Raw genomic sequence first — 19981 nt, 5'->3', positions numbered from 1 at the left:
GTTTGCATGAAGTGTGGACCACAAAGCCTACTGTAATTCTTGGAAATCATCATTGTTTTGTACCTAGTTCCCTTTAAGCTTCACCTCATAATCTAAAGGAGTAACCACATAATATTGTTACAGGCAAGTTTGCAGAGTAATGGTTTCTTCTGGCTGCTCCTACTCACAATTGCAATGTTCAGTTCTTGAGTAATAACTCTATTAGCAAATTAAGTAAAGTCCACTTTACATTTTTAGTTGGCATTAGGTAGCAGGAAGCAGAACTTTGCCAGAGACATCAGGCAAAGTTCTCTGTTTCTGTAACCGAAACTTGCTTTGCGCATTTTGCACACTTCCTCGAGTGTATTGACCATTGATTTTAGCCGATTAGAGCATTTATTTAGCTGATTTTAGCATTGATTTTAGTTGTGAGCCATAATTTTTATAAAATTTATAGGAGCACACTTTTAGCAGTCTGTTAACTTCTGGGGTGGCTGAAAAATGAACGTACCTGTCACAGAGGGCACTAGCTGCTGTTCAATAATCTCTGGTCCATGCCCTGGTCCCCAGCACCTGTTTGTGCCAATCGAGCGGTGGGCAGGACCATAACCCCAAACTCACTTTTTGGGTCAGAGTTTGGGGGACTAGCTTTCACTTCCATCGGGCTATATCTTGAGCACGCTGCTGCGGCTGCGTGCAGCGGGCGCGGCGCCTGCGTGCCAAAGGCAAGTCCGTCTGCACCCGTCCGCCCCCTGCCAGTTGGAAGTCCCACCAAAGAGTTAAATACATGGCAGATGAACTGTTGGGTTTGATGTCACCTATCTTGAAGACCTGTAGGCACAGCATATATGTAGATAAGGAGGGGCTGATATGTGAGAACTGCAACATGGATTTTACACCAATAAAAACAAATCAACGGCAAAGGGAAAAGTTGTTCTTCCTCCTACTGAACTGTCGGTCCCTAACAAAACGCAAATATGAGATCCTTGAAATACTGAAGGACAAGATGCCCAACGCCATGTTTCTCACTGAAACATGGCTCAATGATAGCTCTACCCTTGATATCCTGGATGCACTTCCAGAAGGATATGGGATAGTGAAGCAGGACCGGGTTGGACAAATAGGAATGGGGGAATCGCAATGATTTATAAATTGCCAATGAAATGCTGCCTAAAGGAAGCCAAAATATGAGGTTCTCTTTTTCACTCTCTCAATAACAGACAATGACACCATAGCAGGCTTTCTGCTTTATCGCCCACCTGGCCCAGAAACTCAGTTTGTAACTAGCCTGGAGGGAAAAGTGATCCAACCAGCGAAACGTCACAACAAACTCCTCATTTTAGGTGTCCTAAACATGCATTTTGATGAAGTAGAGATTCCGGGTTGCACAATCTGCTAGTAAAGACCTCATGATGTTTAACCTAGTGCAAAAGGTTAGCGCCCAAACGCACCAAGTGGGTCATTTCCTAGACCCAATATTTACCAATATAAAAGACATCGAAGTAGGGCACCATGGCCAGTTCCCTGGTCAGATCACCACATAATTTCGTTCCTCATTCCGCTTCAGGGTCCGTTGGTTGAGAGGCCTAAACAGATAGTTACCCGTAGGAAGTGGGTCAATTTCAACCCTAACACATTTACACAGGCACCTCTGAAAAATTAGCCCAAAATTGATAAGGACATAAACATAGCAAATGGGCAGGTTGAAACATGGATAACGGAGGCACTGAATGAAATAGTTCCATGGACCACAATTGACACTAAGAGGTCGAAGGCAAAAGCACCGTAGTTTCATGAGACATCAATGAAGGCTAAAAAAAAGTGTAAACAGCTGGAATGCAGATGGCGTAAGAACTACTGTATCAAAATGAAGGCAGAGTATAAAACAGAACGAAAAAAATAGCACACACTTACTAAAAGAACACAATGTGATTTCTGTACAGGAAAGATTGAAAGGGCTAAAACTCCTCAAAAGAAATGTTTTCCATACTGAAATCCCTACAGTCAATCGAAAAATTAACCGAGCCACCTACCGCCTCAGAAGAGTCCTGCAATAGAATCACGGACTTCTTTGCAGGCAAAGTGACAAAGATCTATGACACCTTCCCTGAATGCAGAAGCACTGAATGCATTCTGAATACAGTATTTTAGGGAGAAACCCTAGAAGAATTCTAGGTTCTAGAACTAGACGAGATGAGGAGACTAGCAAATGGAATTAAATCCGGATCCCCGATGGACCCAGCACACCCAGAGATCCTGAAGCAGGGAGGCAACCACATTATGCCATTCATCTCTGAGCTAATCCCCCAATCCTTTCATTTGGGAGAAGCCCCTTATAAATGGAAGCAAGCTATGGGTCACCCGCTAAAGAAAAAGCCATTAATGGACGACACTGTGATAGATAACCTACGTCCCATCTTGCTACTACCCTTCTTCACAAAAATTGCAAAGAGAGTAACGAATAAACAGTTAACCAACCATATTGACAGAAATGCCTAATTTCACCGCTTGCTCTACTGAACAGCTCTGCTCCTGGCCACCGAAACACAAAGGCAACTCGTGGACGAAGGATAGACAGCTGCACTGATCTTGTTGGATCTTAGTGCAGCTTTTGACACCGTCTCCCACAACCTCCTTCTCCAACGATTAGAGGCGTGCAGTGTTAGGGGCTTGGCCTTATGCTGGATGACATTCTTCCTGTCTTCACAGTGTTTCCAGGTCACGCAATACTTGCAAACGTCCAAGAGTATTCCCCTGCTACAGGGAGTACTACAGTGCTCAATTCTGAGCCCCAGGCTATTCACCTTATACGTGGGTCCACTGGCAAATAGAGTGGAAGGGCATAATGTGTCCATTGTGTCATATGCTGATGATACGCAACTAATTGTCACACTGTCCCAAAACCCGGAACAGACTGATCACCAATTCTCCCAGTGCCTGGAGGAGGTAGCAGCATGGATGTCCAACCATTGCCTGAAACTCAATGGAAGCAAAACAGAGGTGATGATAGTGGGAAGAGCTCAATCTGTCGGGACATCTGCTTGGTGGCCTGAGACACTTGGCCAACTTACAACTCCTAATACCGAAGTCAAACATCTTTGAGTGTCGCTGGTCTCCAAACTGACATTTGATAGTCAAATTCGGAAAGTAACAGGTAAATGCTTCGGGACATTGAAAGTCTTGAGGAAGGTCCTCGATCTATTACCGGTCAAAGCAAGGAAAACAATAGTACATACCATGGTCACCTCCCAGATCGACTCCGGCAATGTTCTATATTTAGGTTCAACCCAAAAAGACTAATGAAGCTGCAATCGATACAAAATGCGGCAGCCCTCCATGTGTTGATCTCCCTAAAAGAACATCTATAACAAAAGCCCTAGCTAAACTACATTGGCTACCTGTGGAGAAAAGAATATTGTTTAAGACAATGTGATTATTGCCACCAAATCCTGGCGAAAAAGGTCCACGGTATCTCCAAACAATGATACACACCTAGCCAGAACCTGAGATCCGAAGGAAGGGCACTGGTAAATGTACGAAGAATATCGAAGGCTAGGATGGGTGGACGATCTTTTAGATACCTGGCAGCTAAGCATTGGAACACATTACCAGTTAACATGACAACAGATCCCTGTGGAGCCACCTTCCGTAAAAGGCTAAAGACATGGCTTTTCCCTACCATTAAACCAGTATAGACGCTCGAGATCTCATGTCATAAGCCCATGGGCTTAATGGATAATGCTTTACTTTCAATTTCCGCCATCTGAAAGTTTGCTACCAGCACGGGGACACACCGGAATTGTAACCATGCGCTCTCTAAATGGGTAAATGAAAAAAAAAATACATCTCAAATTTACCTAGCCATGCTCTCCTAAAAGTTATTAGGTGTAACTACTCAGTAGTTGTTACACCTCAAGCACAACTGAACTTCTCTAACACAATAGTTCTGTTCCCATGCCCCACTACATCCTCTTATATTATACTACCTCCCAATAAACTTTCCGCATTTCCCTTATTCTTCCGGCTGTGAATTCTGGATAACAGACCCCTCACCAACCACACAAGGCCGAAGCAACCTACATAGTAGTGTTTATATTCTACAGACTTGCACTTTCAGCCTAACACGATTAATTCCCACACAAACTAGTTCAATCTGCAGCAGGCTTTTCTCTCCCACCCATTCTCCTCTTATTCTCTGTGCCCCTCATCGCTTCGTCAAGCAACTACAAGAAAATAAAAAAAATGCAACAGAAGTAAATATTCAATATAATGTGGTTTTCATTTTGTAACGGTATGAATTTTATTAAAATATTAAAATAGTGTGCACAATGCCTTTAAATGAGTCTTCTCTGGGCCCTATAATTATTGACATTTTTCAAAGTTTATAATGCTGGCACCTGGGTGACCGCTACTTCTGGCTGCATTTTCATAGATGGTGGGCTGGAGAGTGGCAGAAGTGTTCGACCACCTGCGGGCCCACTGGCGAGCAGAAACGAGCGGTGCTGTGCATTCAAACGGTGGGCTCCGATGAGCAAGCTATGCAGGCGGATGACTGCCACCACCTCCTCAAACCCAAGACCCACATGTCGTGCAACAGGGATGTCTTGTGCCCATCGGATTGGACAGTGAGCAACTGGACAGAGGTAAAAACTAACTAAACACGTGTCTTTTTGTTAAATCTTTTGCACTAAAACGTACAGCTTTAAGTCAATTAAATGTGGGTACATGAAGAGAACCCATTAAATTATTTGCTCATATTTTGCCTGTCGCTGTATGAAATTCAATTATTAATATGCATAAAGTGCTTTTGCATCTGTAATAAAGCTATTGCAATAAGAACGTAAAAGCATATAGTACATATCCAAATCAAATGTATTGAAAACATTTGCTCCGAGCAATTAAATAATTAGCAAATCAATCTCTACATCTATAAAGTGCTATTTTTTACCAAATCTAAAGTTTCTTTTCGAGCTGTTACATGACATTTATGAAGAAAAGGCCTTATGTACAAGCCACTTACCAGGCGCAAATCCTGTGAATCGCTAAATCAGGGTTTGCAGCCACTAGATGGCTTTTAACTATGTATTAAACACATTTGCCGATTCGGTTAAAGTTTACCAGTTCTCAAAAGTTTAGTAATGTACACCAAATTGCAATTTGTAAGGGGCATGTATTAGACATATCTTCCAAATTGCGATTCCGTATGTAATGTATCAATAATTTGCAACCATATTTTCAGTAGCGAACCATTGAAAAGGACGGAATACCATTGGGTCCATTCTTATTTATGAATGTATACACAAACTAAACTTTTCTTTTTAAATGTAGTCCAGTTTTATTTAAGGAAAATAGGTTGCATTAAAAAAAGTTAACTTTATTTAAATGTATTGACAGACAGATCGAATCCAATAGAAGTATGTCACAATTAACGACCTACCTCATTAAAATTCATGAGCTAGGTCAGAATGCAACCCACTCCAAAAAGGAATTTTGAAAATCGAACTATTAGTACATAAGTTAGTCCACAAAATTATACTCTAATAAAAAAAATCCTGGCCACAATTTGTGACCCGTGTTTTGTACATTAGGCACTAAACACTACGGTATGTTACAAAATAATTCATACAGGGACAACATTCAATTACTAAATTAATCATTTTGGTTTGAGTCTTAACAGGATATTTACTACCTCTCATATACTCATATCATTACAGTACCTTAGTTGTGGCATCCATAACTTAATAACTCCTGGTGCCTCTTTGGTCAAGGGGATTCTCCAAATAATACCGTGCCGGTGGGGATTCCAAAATGTCCCTCACCTGTGCAAGGAACTTCTTCATTAAAATGTTTCTTCTACTCTACTATCTATAGATAATTTGTTTTAGATTCTTGTTTTCACAGTTTTGCAGTATCTTCCTTCCACCCTAGAGCTTCACTAAACTTAATATTTTTATAACTTGATCAAGTTAGCAATCTAAATATTATTTGGGGTGGGAGCCTGCCTACCTAAATATATAATGACAATTGTTGTCAGGGTGAAGCCTTCAGGTCATTAAATTAACATTTGCTCACCCCGGGTAGACTTGGCACAGAGCAGACAGGCTTAACTAGAACAATGTGTAAAATATTCAGCAGTACCAAAACAGTAATAAAGTGCAAATACCAGGCAATAAATATCCCAAACTAAATTGGAAAAATAAGGTACAATTCAATGACTAAAAGTATTGCACCAAAATGTTCCAATTTCAATCAAGGGAATATATGCATTTATAAAGATTTAGTGGTAAATAGCACTAAAAAGCAAACTACCCCAATGGTAGTAAATGGTCACAGTAGACCAGTTCTTAGGAGCCTGGGTCAAATACACCAGCCTGGTTTGAGCTGGTCAGAGGTTTTACCTTGGAATTTAGGGGCATATTTATCAAGGGATCACACAGCCAACTTGCTGTGCTGCGTGATTGGCAAAGGGCAGCAATGCACCACAATTAGAATATTATGCCACTTTCCTGTCATTTTCCAGCTCTGGGGCATAATGTGCATCATATCCTCAATGCAGGCATCCTTGCACCATGATGGAAGGGGACCTGCATTGTAAGCAGGATTGTTTTTGTACAGAAAGTGACACCTTCCTGCACAAAAACAATCCCATGAGACGCTTTCCTCTTTCTAGTGTGCGACACAATGCAGCACACATAGAAAGAGAAAAAAGCTAGGAGAAATAATTATATTTCTCCTATTGACACATCTCCTTGAGATGCGTAGTATTTCTATGCATTCCAAGGTCTAGCAGTAATGGTAAATCTGGGAATGCGCAAAAATCCATGGGTGGTGTGTGGGAACAACCATGCTTCAACCATGGAACGTGTCCCTTAGGCAGAGTAACACAATGTAACGATTTGTGCTGAGTTGCATTACTCAAGATTTATCAAGCCAGGCAGGGGCATGCAAGTTGGCCTTGGTGGCTTGATAAATCTAATTTAAGAGTTGCGTTGCTCTTGCGCCCCATTGCGTGGAACAAGGGGGACGCAACCCTTTGATAAATTTGCCCCTTGGTTTCTTTGTTGGAAGACAAAATACCTCAGTGGGCCTGGGTAACAGGCTGTATCCAAAGAAGTTTTCACATGGTTGAATAGGCACTGTATGGTCCCACTGAAGCCATTGGTTTCACTGGAAAAGCTCTGAGCGGGAGAAATTCACATTTTGAGCCCAGGGAAGTCTTTTCCCAGGCTAAATATTTTCGGTGACTTTGCCCAGTCAAGATTTTTACCTTTGGGCTTAGTCTCCTTTTGTGGCTCAGGATCCACTAGTGGGCTGTAGTTGCAGGCTATACCTGGCAATGAGTTCTGGAACATCGGGTACCTTCTCATCGAGGGTCCACTAAATCAGATTTATTACTGCGCAGAGGCTCCAAGCAGTAGAAACATGTTTTATTAGCCCAGCACGGCCATGCCTTAGACAGATATGGTGGAGTGGTTTTTCCCAGTCCTTCAGAGGTCTGGAAGTCCAAAATGTTTCCGAGTCCCAGGTTTTCAGAGGTGGTAGGAGAAGTTTGGTTAGACACAGCCAAAGGCTCTAGGACCCAAGGAACAGCCTTTCTGGGCAAAGGCTCAATGCAGGATCCAGGGCAGATCCAGTTGTTACTTGTCAGATCTAGAACAGTTATCTCGCAGCTTGTTGCATTCCTGGATCTATGCAGGAGGTTAGGCACCTGACCCTTGGAGTCTACTTATTTTTTCTGGGTACAGTAGGAACATGTCCAATCCTTCATAGGCACAATATGGTCACAGTCATCAGGTGTAGTCCTCTTCTGTTCGTCCGCAATTCTATAAGTTGTTCCAAGGAGGGTACCACATTTATACGTGGCACAAGCTAGTGGGTGAGTACTCACTTCTCCTTAAACAATGGGGTAACAGTTCCAAGAGGTAACCCTACACACTTTTGCAGCAGTTCCTGCTTTTTTCTACAGCTTACAATCCCACAGTACCCCGCGGTATTAAAGTCCAAGATGAGTAGACCATTCTCCCCTTGTGCAGAGCCTGTGTGACCATCCAGAGGTCTGGCCATTGTAGTGAGTAGTCCCTGCCTCTGTAGTCACTTCAAACCAGTTCTGGGGTCTGTCTGCTGGGGGCTTTCCACCAGGTGTCATCTAACATTGCCTTGTATCAGGGAAGTTCCGTTTGAAGTAAATTAAGTACCCTACATATACCCCAACTGGACTTATTTAACTCCAATTTCACCAATGAGTTGGGCTTTTAATATATACTACACAGAGTGGTTTAATCATGATTCTAGATCTTCCAAACCTAGAGATAGTAGAATTTTATTTTCGTCCTGCTTTCAGTGTTTTCCTATTGGCTAGCTACTTGTCCCTCAACTCAATTTGTTCTTTGTCGATCTAACCTCAGGACCCTTAAACTGCGTTTATTTAATTAGATTAATTTAATCTGTGTTCTATATCTTTCCCTGAATGACACGCTGGTGCACTGCCTATACATCTTTTGTCACCATGCCCTTGTTATGGTTGTATTGTTTATTAAGCTAATATCATGCTCGCAGAATCCTCATTATGTGTAAACTGGCTGAAATCTATATGTCTAGAATAGATGCAATAAAAAAGTTTTAAAAATACTTCTTCTCTTAAAACGCATACACTCATAATTATAGAGATATATGTCCATTTATAATTTAGAGTCCTTAAACCTAAAACAAAAACAAGTTAGCATCACTTCTCTTAGACCTACACCGGACATCTATTAAGCTACTTTATATTAACGCTGTAACTCATTTCTACTCAATCTGGCCGCACTTGACCAGCACCTGTCATACAAAAGCCACTCAGCCAATGAAAAATCTGAGTGAAACGTAAATTCTCCAGGGGTAGGGCAAACATAAATATGGAACAGGGAATTGCAATAGACAGGAAAGCTATCCATTTATGAGCAAGGAACAGATGCCACGCCCATTCTATAAGATAAAGAAATTGCTTGCATTGCTGTCCACAACGGAAAGCCAGCTAAAGCAGTTTGTAACAAGACCACAAAAATACATACATACTGATAGTGAGGCTACATCAAATAGATTATAATATAAAATAAAAATGCATAGAAAGAAAAATGTGTATAAAAAATTATCAAAAAAGGTGAAAAGGTGAAAAAAAGGGGCAGATCATGAAATTGTGATTATGTTATTCATTTTCTGTCTACTTTGTATATGTAGATATTAATGTGTAAGCCAATCAAGATAAAGACTTTCGTATTATGTTGCCATGAATAGCATAAAGAGAGCTAGAAAGACCAAAATGACAACTAAATTTAAGAGAAAAGAGAAACAATAAAACTGTGTAAACAGATGAGAATATAAAAGACATTTTACCAAAATGATATGTTAGAAATGTTTCTTTCTACTTACTTTGCAGTGTTCAGTTACATGTGGCGGTGGTGTACGGATGAGGAGTGTTACCTGCTCCAAGAACAACAATGAACCATGCAATGTTTCAAGAAAGCCCAATACCAAAGCTCTGTGTGGCCTCCAGCAGTGTCAGTTCAGAAGATCATTTCTACCTACCAAAATTCACACAACTGGTAACAATCCCACCAGGATAACAAATCGGAAAACATTGCCTAACCCCAAACGAAGACCTTCAGGCAAATCACTGCCACCGAAACCCAACCGAAGACTCTTGACAACAACTAACATGCCAACGACAAATGTGGTCCCCTCTCTAACTCCATCCTTGGCTACATATCCCAGACCCATAACAACTTCAATCAATAATGATATAGAAGATGAAAACATAAATAATTCTACCTATTTAAATACTGATGGAAATTTAGTGTTTACTGAAAGCAAAGGGTTGCAGAAAAGCACTGTGAGAACCATCACCAATCAACCAACTGATGTAAATGTTGAACAATTAACAAAAGTGAGTAAAGTAATGATTGAAGAAAGCCATGAATTAATTTCTACTACATCTCAAAGTTCTTATAAAGTTTCACCAATTCAAGAATTTACAACAGAGGATCCAAGTGTGGAGTTTGATGAGACCGAAGGTTCCACACAACAAGACGATGATGAACTGGATAGACAATTTAAACCCACAAATATCTCCAAAACCAACTCCATGAGAAATGCATCGAACAAAAGCCTTCACATTGTTACAAGCCGCAGTACAATTCCTAAAATGTGGCCAACATTTTCTCAGAATGAATTTACTACCCACTCTTCATATCCAGAGACTAGTGATGAAGTGACAGCTTCAGCGAACAACGAAAGGCCCACAAATATTGACATTCAAGTTAGTGTTCCAATCATAGATAGCACTGTCACGGACAGACCACCATCAATGCTGCCTTCTTTGGATGAAGATTCTACAGAATTAATGAATACATTGAACAACTCTATGCCTTTTGTGAAATTGTTCAACTTCAACTTAAACAATTCTGACTTGAATTTAAGGACAACAACAGAAGGAAATCTCCCAGAAACAAGTACCAATATTTCACAACAGGCCTTCTGGATAATGGGGAATTGGAGCGAGGTAAGATATCTGTAACATAGTGGTAGCCCATAAAAAAAGAAAATAACTAAAATATACACCATTGTTAAGCACCATCTGAAATCCTATAAAACATATGTTGTGGTATTCAATGACGATTTCTTTATGTAAATAACTACACTACGTGCAGTTTGTTCCAAAAATCAAATCGTTTTTATTTTAGATTTTGTGGTATGTTTTATTGGCTGATGCTGCTCTTTGCGATCTGAATTTTTTTGTAAGTTTACTCTTTGATTTTATATGGTGTATATAATACAGAACATTTTAGAGTAGCATAAAATAGTACAATGAGTGTAGTAACCAGTAGGCACAGGAAAGAGTGGCGGGTATCAGAATTAAAGTGCAATGCTTCAAGTTGAAGTGTTCCAGAATTATACGGTACAGGTATTAGGCTTTTAAGTTTCTCAAATGCTATGTTGCAACTAAGGAGGACAATTTTGTTTGCCAGTCTGAAGGGAGCAATGAGGTTGTGGCCCTTAAGTTACATTGAATCATATTCTTCTCAAAACAAGTTGCATGCGAGAATGATTGAAACTGAGAAATCCATGGGCAGAGGATTGTTGAGTGCTTGGAAGGGATGGGTATGGTAATAGCCATGGAGGGAGATAGTTTGTAAAGGAGAGGTCAATGAAGAGAACTGTTTTTTTTTTTTAAATCATGTGTGTGTATGTAGTTGGGCATATTTTGAAAAGCGTACAGGTATTTTTGGGGAAATGTACTCTTTGGAATAATTTCACTTTAAGGGTGCATTTGCACTTTCTATATGATGTTTAGTACCTTGGGATGTACAATGAATAGGGATTGAATTGATGCAGAGTCATTACTGTAAGCGTTTTGAGGATGAGAGAAAAGATTTTGATTTTGCTGGGTTGGTACCTATATAAGCGATTGTGTGAGAAGGAAAACTTGTCTTATCAAGACCTCTATTAGCTTGGTACATCGTAATTTGTCATGTATTCACATGCTTTCTGTTATACTATCAGTCCAATGTATGTTTGGATTGATGCGTTGTGTCACGAATTTTCCTTCCTTGGAATAATGATACCAAAATTAATCCCCCAATACAATATACAAAAAATAGTGCTTGTAGGAGGGACACCAGTGTACTTGTCCATGTCTAAATGGCATTACTGGCACCCCTAGAACAACTGCAAAGAAAAGCAGGCACCTTTTGGCCAAGTTTGTGGCACTTCAAGGCAGGGGGGATGGTGCCTCTGAATAACTCATAGAAGTTAAAACTTTATACTAGTCCTTCGAGAAGAAGACAGGAGCAAATATTTATAGATCATAACTGAGGTATTTCTGGAAAGTCAATCCCTTAATCAAACATGTGCTGAGGTATCCATTTCTTCATTTTAAAACAGATTGGAAATGTTAGAACATGGTAAAATGTCTGCTACATCAGAGTGATTGGATTGCCATTGTCTGAGTTGGAAGCAACCTGAGAGAATCAACTGAGCATTTTTCCAAAAGTCAATGCCACCGACTGAGGTCCTGCAAATTATCTAGTTAAAGGATGTGATAAGATTGGCAACAAAAAGGATGCACGTGGGTACTGAAAATTGAAACAGGGTGTTGCGGCGGAACGTCCACTGCAGCATCCATTGCCTGCCCCTTTCATGCTAAGTGCTGCACAAATAGGGGCATTATTCACAAGGTAGCGTTAAGCCACATTAAGTGGTTTAACGCCACCTTGTAAATAGGGCAAAGGGGTTACCACCACCAGAAAAGTGATGTTCTGACTAATCCTAAAGAGAAATTTGACACAGTTATGAAGGAACTGATTAGATATGGAGGCCTCACTGTGATCCAGATTAATTAGTTGAAGTCGGTTATGATGCCGCTAACGGATGACACAATCCAGTTTGTATCGGAATTCCCGATACAGTGGACAGCAGGGGAGACAAGATAGGTATTTGGATCAGTAGATCGATGCATGAAATATGGTTAGCTAATTATGGTAGGGCAGTAGACTGGTTGGAAAGCAAAATTCAAAGATGGAAAAAGCTAGCACTGTCTTTAATGGGGAGAATAGCCATTACGAAAATGGTTGTATTGCCTAAACTACTATATTTATTTGTGAATATTCCTATGCCGCTGAATGCAAACTTTTTCAAATGACTACGATGAAGCATTTTGGAGCTCATCTGGGCTGGGAACCAGGTTTGTGTCTCCTGGAAGATATTGATGCTACCATTTGTGCAAGGAGGGCTAGGCGCTACAGATTTTGAACTATATGCCTATAGTGCGCAGGCGCAGTTTTTACACTTTTGGCACCACCCTACGCCATTCCAGCCACATGTTGCGATTGAAACAGATAGAGTTGCGCCCCTACCATTGAACACAGCTGTGTATGCGCCCTGTAAACGTCCACATCGGGAAATAGATACGGCAGACGCGTTGAGATGGGCATGGATAGGTATCTCGAAGAGAGTGCACCACAAGGTATTATATGCTCCCTCTATGCCCATAGGAGACAACCCCTTACTGGGCCCCTTACTGGATAAGGCTATTAATATGAGAGCAAAAGCACATAAATTGGAGCTAGGCAATGATCTTTTCCCAAATGGTGAATTTTTAACTATAATACAGATTTGTGGCACATGACCGCCTACTGCATCTGATATGCGGCTGTATTACCAGATACGAGCGGCATGCAAATCCAGATTTGCTGAGTTTCCTAGTGCACCGCCCACACTCTTAGCACTAGAGAATGTTCTTCATAATACGTCCCCTCGCAAACTAATCAGGCGCATATACACCATAACACTGGGAATATCCTATTACATGTACCACATCCAAGAAGGAAAGGGAGGGAGATTTTGACATGTCAATCATGGACAGTCAAGGGCAATTCTGTTGCTCCCAGATGAAACACCTGTTGCCAAACTATAGACTAAGATTGATCCATTTCAACTTTATACATAGACTATATCGCACACCGGCGCAGCTGCATCGCATGGGGATACACCCAGACACGAGATGCTGGAGATGTGGGGTACAGGATGCCACGTTTGCTCACTTAGCATGGTATTGCGGACCAGTATCGAAATATTGGACAGATATATTTAAACACATAGGGAGTATAACACATACCACGAAACTGGCGACACCGTTGTTGGCACTTTTGGGATGTGTGCAAGATATCCTGAAGGAACATCGTAAACTCACAGCTATGCTGCTACTGCAAGCGAGACGACAGGCAGCCATATACTGGAAAAAACAGAACCCCCCTATGATCCCAGGATGGGTACGGGCTGCCACATATTGCAAAGATCAATTGTCAACTTTTTGGGAACTAATGCCTAGCAGATCTAGACCAGCTGACTTTTGGGAACCTTTTGCGGACTGGATGAGGTCAGGGGGGGAAATTATTCTACGTAGGAGGTGGAACGATATTGTACCATGGGAAAGGCTTGGGGAAAGGAAAGGAAATGACTTCTGCCCTGCAGGCTATGTGTCAGTTAGTAAATTGTGGAATATTATGAATGTGCAGGATGTTTCTGCGTGGCTGCGTTGCTGAGTCGGTCATAAGTGTACTACCAGTCATAACTCATTGATTTAACAGGATGGTAGTGGACGGGAGGGGGAGGGGGAGGGGGTTGCTTTTGGCATATGTTCGAGTTCATAATTAAATAATTGAATAATTGAATACTGCAAATAGAGAATATTTATGCTAGTTAAGGAAGGAATTTTATATACAGGTCGAATATCGCTGCCTGCCCCTGGGGTTGTTGGCAAATACAGCTGTGTGAAGTGACCTTAATATCTGTGCTGTCGGCCTCAGGGTTGTAGGCGAGAAGTAAACTGTGTATCTTGAAGTATTTTGAAATAAACATTGTTTAAAATAAAAAAATTAAAAAAAAGTGATGTTCTGGTGGCAATAATACCTTGCAAATATGCCCATTGGTGGGATCGGGTGCATTTATTGGTATTATCATATTTCCTGCTAGTTTTGGTATTCCCAATTACAACAAGCAGGGAGATTATGGATTCTAGACCTGTGTGTTTTACAGTAAATTTGATTAACTTTCTTCTGTTTGGTTTCGCATGCTTTTGTATATTTGAGTGCCTGCGTTTGGCACCTCAGTGGCATAGTTAGCTACTGGTGTTATTATTTGATGTCATTGCAGTGCTTTGTGTCCATGTTTATTTCTTTTGGGGTAGCACACTTGGTCGTATGGTCGTTTGCATGGCTCTCTTAAAATAAGTACTTTTATTTGACAGGAGGGGTACCATATCGCTGTTAGTGATGCATTTTGGGACCTCAAATGATTCCTCCCCAGGTACAAATGAACCCTGAAATAGAGAGAGATGAAAAGAAAAATAGAGAGGAAGATAAATAAATAAAAAGGAGAGTAGGAGAGAGAGAGAAAATAAAATAGACGCCATTGACAGGAAGACAGAGAATTCCAAACTACAGACCCATGGAATTAAGCCATTCATTACTTAAGTGCAAAATATCCTTGCATTTTTATGGAAAAAGAGACATATTTCCTAAAAATGAGCCAAGTTGATCTACAGATGTCTGTTCAAAAACAATGAAAATGAAAACTCCTTGAGGTAACTAGCAGGAAGATATTTCTGCCACAAAGAATGATGTCATGGTGAAGTTGTCATGACAACATTTACCCAAATAACATCATAAATCGGCGGACAAACATGTATTAGACTTAGCTCTTATTTTCTATTTATTTGCCACTCTTAGAATCAGTTATCTGCACCACCTGAGGGTCAGAGCTGATGTTACCACATATAATAAGGGTATGTTGGGAACTGCACTGCTTACCCAGATTCACTGGTAACTAAATTATGTATGTTATAGTGACTGGTAGTAGCTTGTACCTTCCAGCATATAGTTGCCTCTTATGGAACTAAAACAATATTAGCAGCTAAAATTCTTAGTAGGTAACACCATCTTTGGTCCACATTATATAATGTGGTATGCTTTAATAAGGCTATCACTACAACTTCGCCCACACTTGCAAGCAAAGGTGGTGTCTTACTTTCATGTTCAAAATCAGATGATTTATTGAGTGTGTATGTGTGTGAGTGTAAGTGTGTGTGGGGGTGTGTGAGTGTGTGTGTGCTTGTGTGTGTATGTTTGTGTGTAGGTACTCAACAGGACTGGACTCCATTGCAAATACCCCATCCAGCTAAATTTAAGTCTGAGCTTATAGGTTGTGGACCCATGGCTTATTTTTGACCATCACCCCAGTCTTTTTTTTATAATAAACTTTAGTGGCTTTTTAAACAGCAGTAATCAAAGGCAATAGTTAACAGCAATTGTAGGACATCATCATGTTACCCATACAAAAAAACGCTTCAGGAAAGCATAATTACGAAGAGGAGGACACATCACACCATTCTTAAAACAAAAAACACTCAGTTTGAAAAATGTGAATATATCTCTTAGTGATACTGAAGATAAACCTCATGGCACAAAGGGAGGCTTGATCATAGGACAAGAAGGCATAGTTGAGATATGTATACAACTTAAAATGAAGACCTTTGAGAGCCTTACTCCGGCTAGGTTTGGCAAAATCCAATCGTGAAAATTGAGTGCCATGAATAACTGTGGATTCAAAACTGACATGAGATACTGACAGAAAAAACATCCAAGGGGAAATGTTAAACTGAGGTTTCATCTTTAAACCATTCACTCATGCGCAAAAACACACAATATTTTCATATTGCAATTTTTCACAACATTTTTAGAAGTTTGTGTATTAAATTTCACAAGTCACCTAGATCTACACTAAGTTATGTGGCAGCTTCAGGGAGCTTCAAGTGTGATAGCTTTGAACTCGGAGTTTTCCTCAGTGTATGGAGAGTGATTTTGGAATTAATCAATCAAGTACCTCCATGCTGATAAGGTCAGTTTTATGGTGGGTATTGCAGAATATGCTTCAATGTAAGTTAGCAAAGTAACAGGTGGGCCATTGTGCACTCCTAGGGGCACATGACGATCGCGGACGGACTTGCGTCTGTCCGCGAGCCCTGAGTAGGAGGAAACGTCCGCATGTGCTGCGGCGTTCCCTCCTGTGCAATTAGGATGTGTGAATGGTGTGGCAGGATTTACGCAGAACTGGGTGGTGACATGGAATAGGCTTTCTACAATGGGTGGAAACATTTGAGGGAAAGTCAGTGTGCTTTACAGTTTTCACTCCATTACTCTCTTATGACGATGGGGAGCACATGGGCTAGTTTCGCTTTCCTAGGGCCTACAAATTCCAGACACCCACTAAAGTCAACTGTAACTCATGTGAAAAGAAGTATTCTGCAGAGTCCGAAGTCATATTTGTACTGCTTTTAGGTCATCCAGAAATGTCATATTTCTCTCAGTCAGCTCATAACCAGGGCCTGGCTGGGGCTGACCCTGCCAGGCTGAATTAAACCTTCCTCCCCAAGCTTTAGCATCAGAGGCCCAGCCCTGCACGACAAGCATTCCAAGGGTAAAGGCATCCAATCCAAGAAGAGAAGATGGGTGGAGCTACAGGTTCATTCATCAGCAGCTGACACCTGGTGCCAGGCACCAAGCTGCTCTGGAGAGAAGGCATCAAGGAGGAAGGGGCTCTCAGAGACCATTTGGCATGAGACCCTTAGGCGACGCCATTTTGAACAAACCCAGAGGCCTGGGCAGGAAGGAGGGAGCAGAGAAGTGATGTGGTGCTGTTTGATAGGGCAAACCGAGACTTCGTGCCAGCCCCCTCCCCATTCTTTAAAAAGTGTTTGCACAGGAAGAGGAGCTCTCTCTGGGGTGTGGCCTGGTGCTGGAGCCAGGCACTATGGGCAGCTAGAAGGAAGAACCTCCAGACTGGCCCAGGACCCTCACTTGGTCCAAAAGGGGATACCAGGGCAAGTGACCAGAAGCCTGGGCCTCTGTGCAAGGAGAAGAGAGGCCCAGGAAGAGAGCCAGGTGAAAGACTGGTGCAGAGAGACAGTGCAGACCACTCCCTGATGCATTCACCCTCCTGGAGAGCAAGAGGGAAAAGGAAAGTGCTCACAGTGGCTGTGGAGCGTCATCAGGAGCAAGAAGAGGCCAAAATGGGGAAGATCGGACCCCTGGGGGCCGAGATATGCCCCCCAGAAGGCAGGTGACGTTTTTTTTTTTGCATTCCTCATATACCCTTTTTGGCGTTCTAGGTGGGGAATCCCAACATTCTCCCCTCTACTCGAGATGTACCAGTTCCGATGTTTGAGACCCATGGAGAGAGAGGAGGAGATATGACCCTCTAGCAGCAACTGTTTTTTTAATCCACTCCATTTCACACTACCTTGGTGACCCTGTGTTACTTTGGAGGAAAAGAACCAACAGTGCCCAGGTGAAATCATTGGAATACCGTCATCTGTTCCGCCAAGCCACCAGGGCCGCCCAGACCTTACCATAGCTTGTACTGTCACAAGCTATATCGGATTCACTTTTGAAGATGACATGTTTCAGTAACTCTGTGAATTTAGGGGCATTAACATCTTTCCAGGCCCTACATATTTCTCGTCTTGCCAGGATGATGACATAAAAGATAAATTTAGACGCCATGTCATTAAGATGATAATCTGTGTCTAACCCAAACAAGATAGTCCCCGGGGAGACCTCCAATTGTGTGTGTAGTACATCGGCCAGGAATTCCTGTACTCTGGTCCAGTAGCTTTTTATCATTGGACAATCTACAAACATATGGAAGTCATCAGCTGCCTGTTGTTTACACCTGGGACAACAGTGTTCTAAGCCAGTAATCTTAACTAATTGTTTCGGTGTTATATAGGCTCTATACATAGTAAAAAGGTGGTTTCTCTTGAGAGGGGCTGATTTGACCACTGCCTGCAGCATAGTGAAGGAGTCCCCCCATTGATCAATTATATTGGTAAAATTTAGACCAGTGGCACTCCCCCACAATTTTTGGAGCTCAGGTCCTGTCACTCCCTCTGCCTCAATCAAGGCCCAGTACCAAAAAGATACCTCCCTCTTCCAACCACTCTTTCTTAATACTGAATCAAACTTTGGGTTAGGTGTATCGAAGTCCCAACGAATAGTTGCCCACCACCCTGACAATTGGTAATATTTAAACCGGGTGAGAGTCCCGCCAGTCAGACTAGATAGGGACTCCCAATCCATAAGCTTTGAATTATTTTGCAGGTCGCACCAGCATATTAACCCTGCCAGTCTAAGGGGGCGAGATAGCTGATCGTTGAGACAGTCTGGCGTTCCTGGAGAATCCCATATACGGGCCTGGGGTGCGTAGTATGGAATTCCAAACCTTTTTCTAATGTATCCCCAATTTGTTAATGCCGCACCCAAGATCTTAAGCCTCACCTTTTTGTAGAACTTTGGATCACCATATTTAAAAAGAAAGTGTTCTTGCCCTTGTGGAATACCATGTAGTAATGCCTGAAACAGAAGACCTAAGGAGGAAGCATCCGCCTTATCTGCCAAAAGTCTGAAATTTTTAAAATGAAAAGAATGACAATAGATAAGTAGGTCTGGAGAGCAATCCAAGCATTCTGAGGCTGGAACTTTTGTTCTACAGATGGGCGTGCATCAGGGACTGCACCAAGTATGAAGGTCTGAGTTGGGGATGTCTGGAAAGGGGTATCCCCTGGAGGTGAAGAGGTGCAACTGCACGAGAAGTGCATTTACCAATGGTATTTCTTTTAGAGGGACTGAAAGTCACATGTTATGTGAAATACCTGGGGTGAAATCATAAGCCAAGTGGGGTATTATTGCTAGACATTCCTGCTAGTGTGTCTGGCTGCATATGCTTAATCCTGTGATTCAACTGTGATGCCTTGTAGGGGCTTTAATTGCAATAATTGTTATCATCTATGAAAGAAGTGATGCCCAAACCTGTATTCTTGCACTGCGTTAGGGGAGGAACAACCCAGACTGTTAGCCACAAGATGTAGAGGTGCATACTGTATACTCGGTATGAGATACTCCGTCAGGGTTATGTGTCCCCGGAGCAGGTATACCTATTTTTAATGCTTGTTGAAATGATGGGGTGGGTCGCCACTGGGATGGTGCCAGTTGCCAAGGCCCTCTCTCCAGGTTGTGTCAACCCACTGCATTAGGGGGCAAGATGATGTGCATACCTGGGAGTTGTGGTACTAGACCCCACCCCCCCTGCGAGAGGGGTTGAGATCTTATACAATGTCACAAAGTAAATCCAACAGCTTATGTAGATTTGTAAATTGGTGCATAGTATTAAGTAGTGTGTGTGTTTAATAAATGTACTCCTACTTTTATAAAGCAAAGTACTGACTGGACAATCAATTATTGAATGTTATTACTGCACACCTGTAATGGCGATTACTAGCCCACGCCACCTGCTCTGCAACTCTACCCTCCGAGAGTCAAGCTCTACAATAGGGTGTTTGGTTCCCAGTGAAGGACATATGTGACATGTTATTTTTGCAAGCCTCACAGATACTGCTCGTTTTCCAACAAAC

At 41.7% G+C, this 19981-nt stretch overlaps 1 protein-coding gene across 2 annotated transcripts in view; it reads left to right on the top strand.

Annotated features, from left to right (window-relative positions):
• Positions 1-19981, top strand: part of ADAMTS12 (ADAM metallopeptidase with thrombospondin type 1 motif 12) — a 2873463-nt gene that overhangs the window by 2266765 nt on the left and 586717 nt on the right. For both annotated transcript variants that reach the window (XM_078677277.1, XM_078677276.1), the window contains 2 exons: positions 4412-4622; positions 9395-10516. In XM_078677277.1, the coding sequence (XP_078533403.1) occupies positions 4412-4622; positions 9395-10516 (1333 nt within the window). The remainder of the gene's footprint in view (positions 1-4411; positions 4623-9394; positions 10517-19981) is intronic.

The sequence above is a fragment of the Lissotriton helveticus genome, chromosome 2_1 (genome assembly GCF_964261635.1).
Source record: "Lissotriton helveticus chromosome 2_1, aLisHel1.1, whole genome shotgun sequence".
Lineage (NCBI taxonomy): Eukaryota > Metazoa > Chordata > Amphibia > Caudata > Salamandridae > Lissotriton > Lissotriton helveticus.
This window is presented reverse-complemented; position numbering and strand designations above follow the sequence as displayed.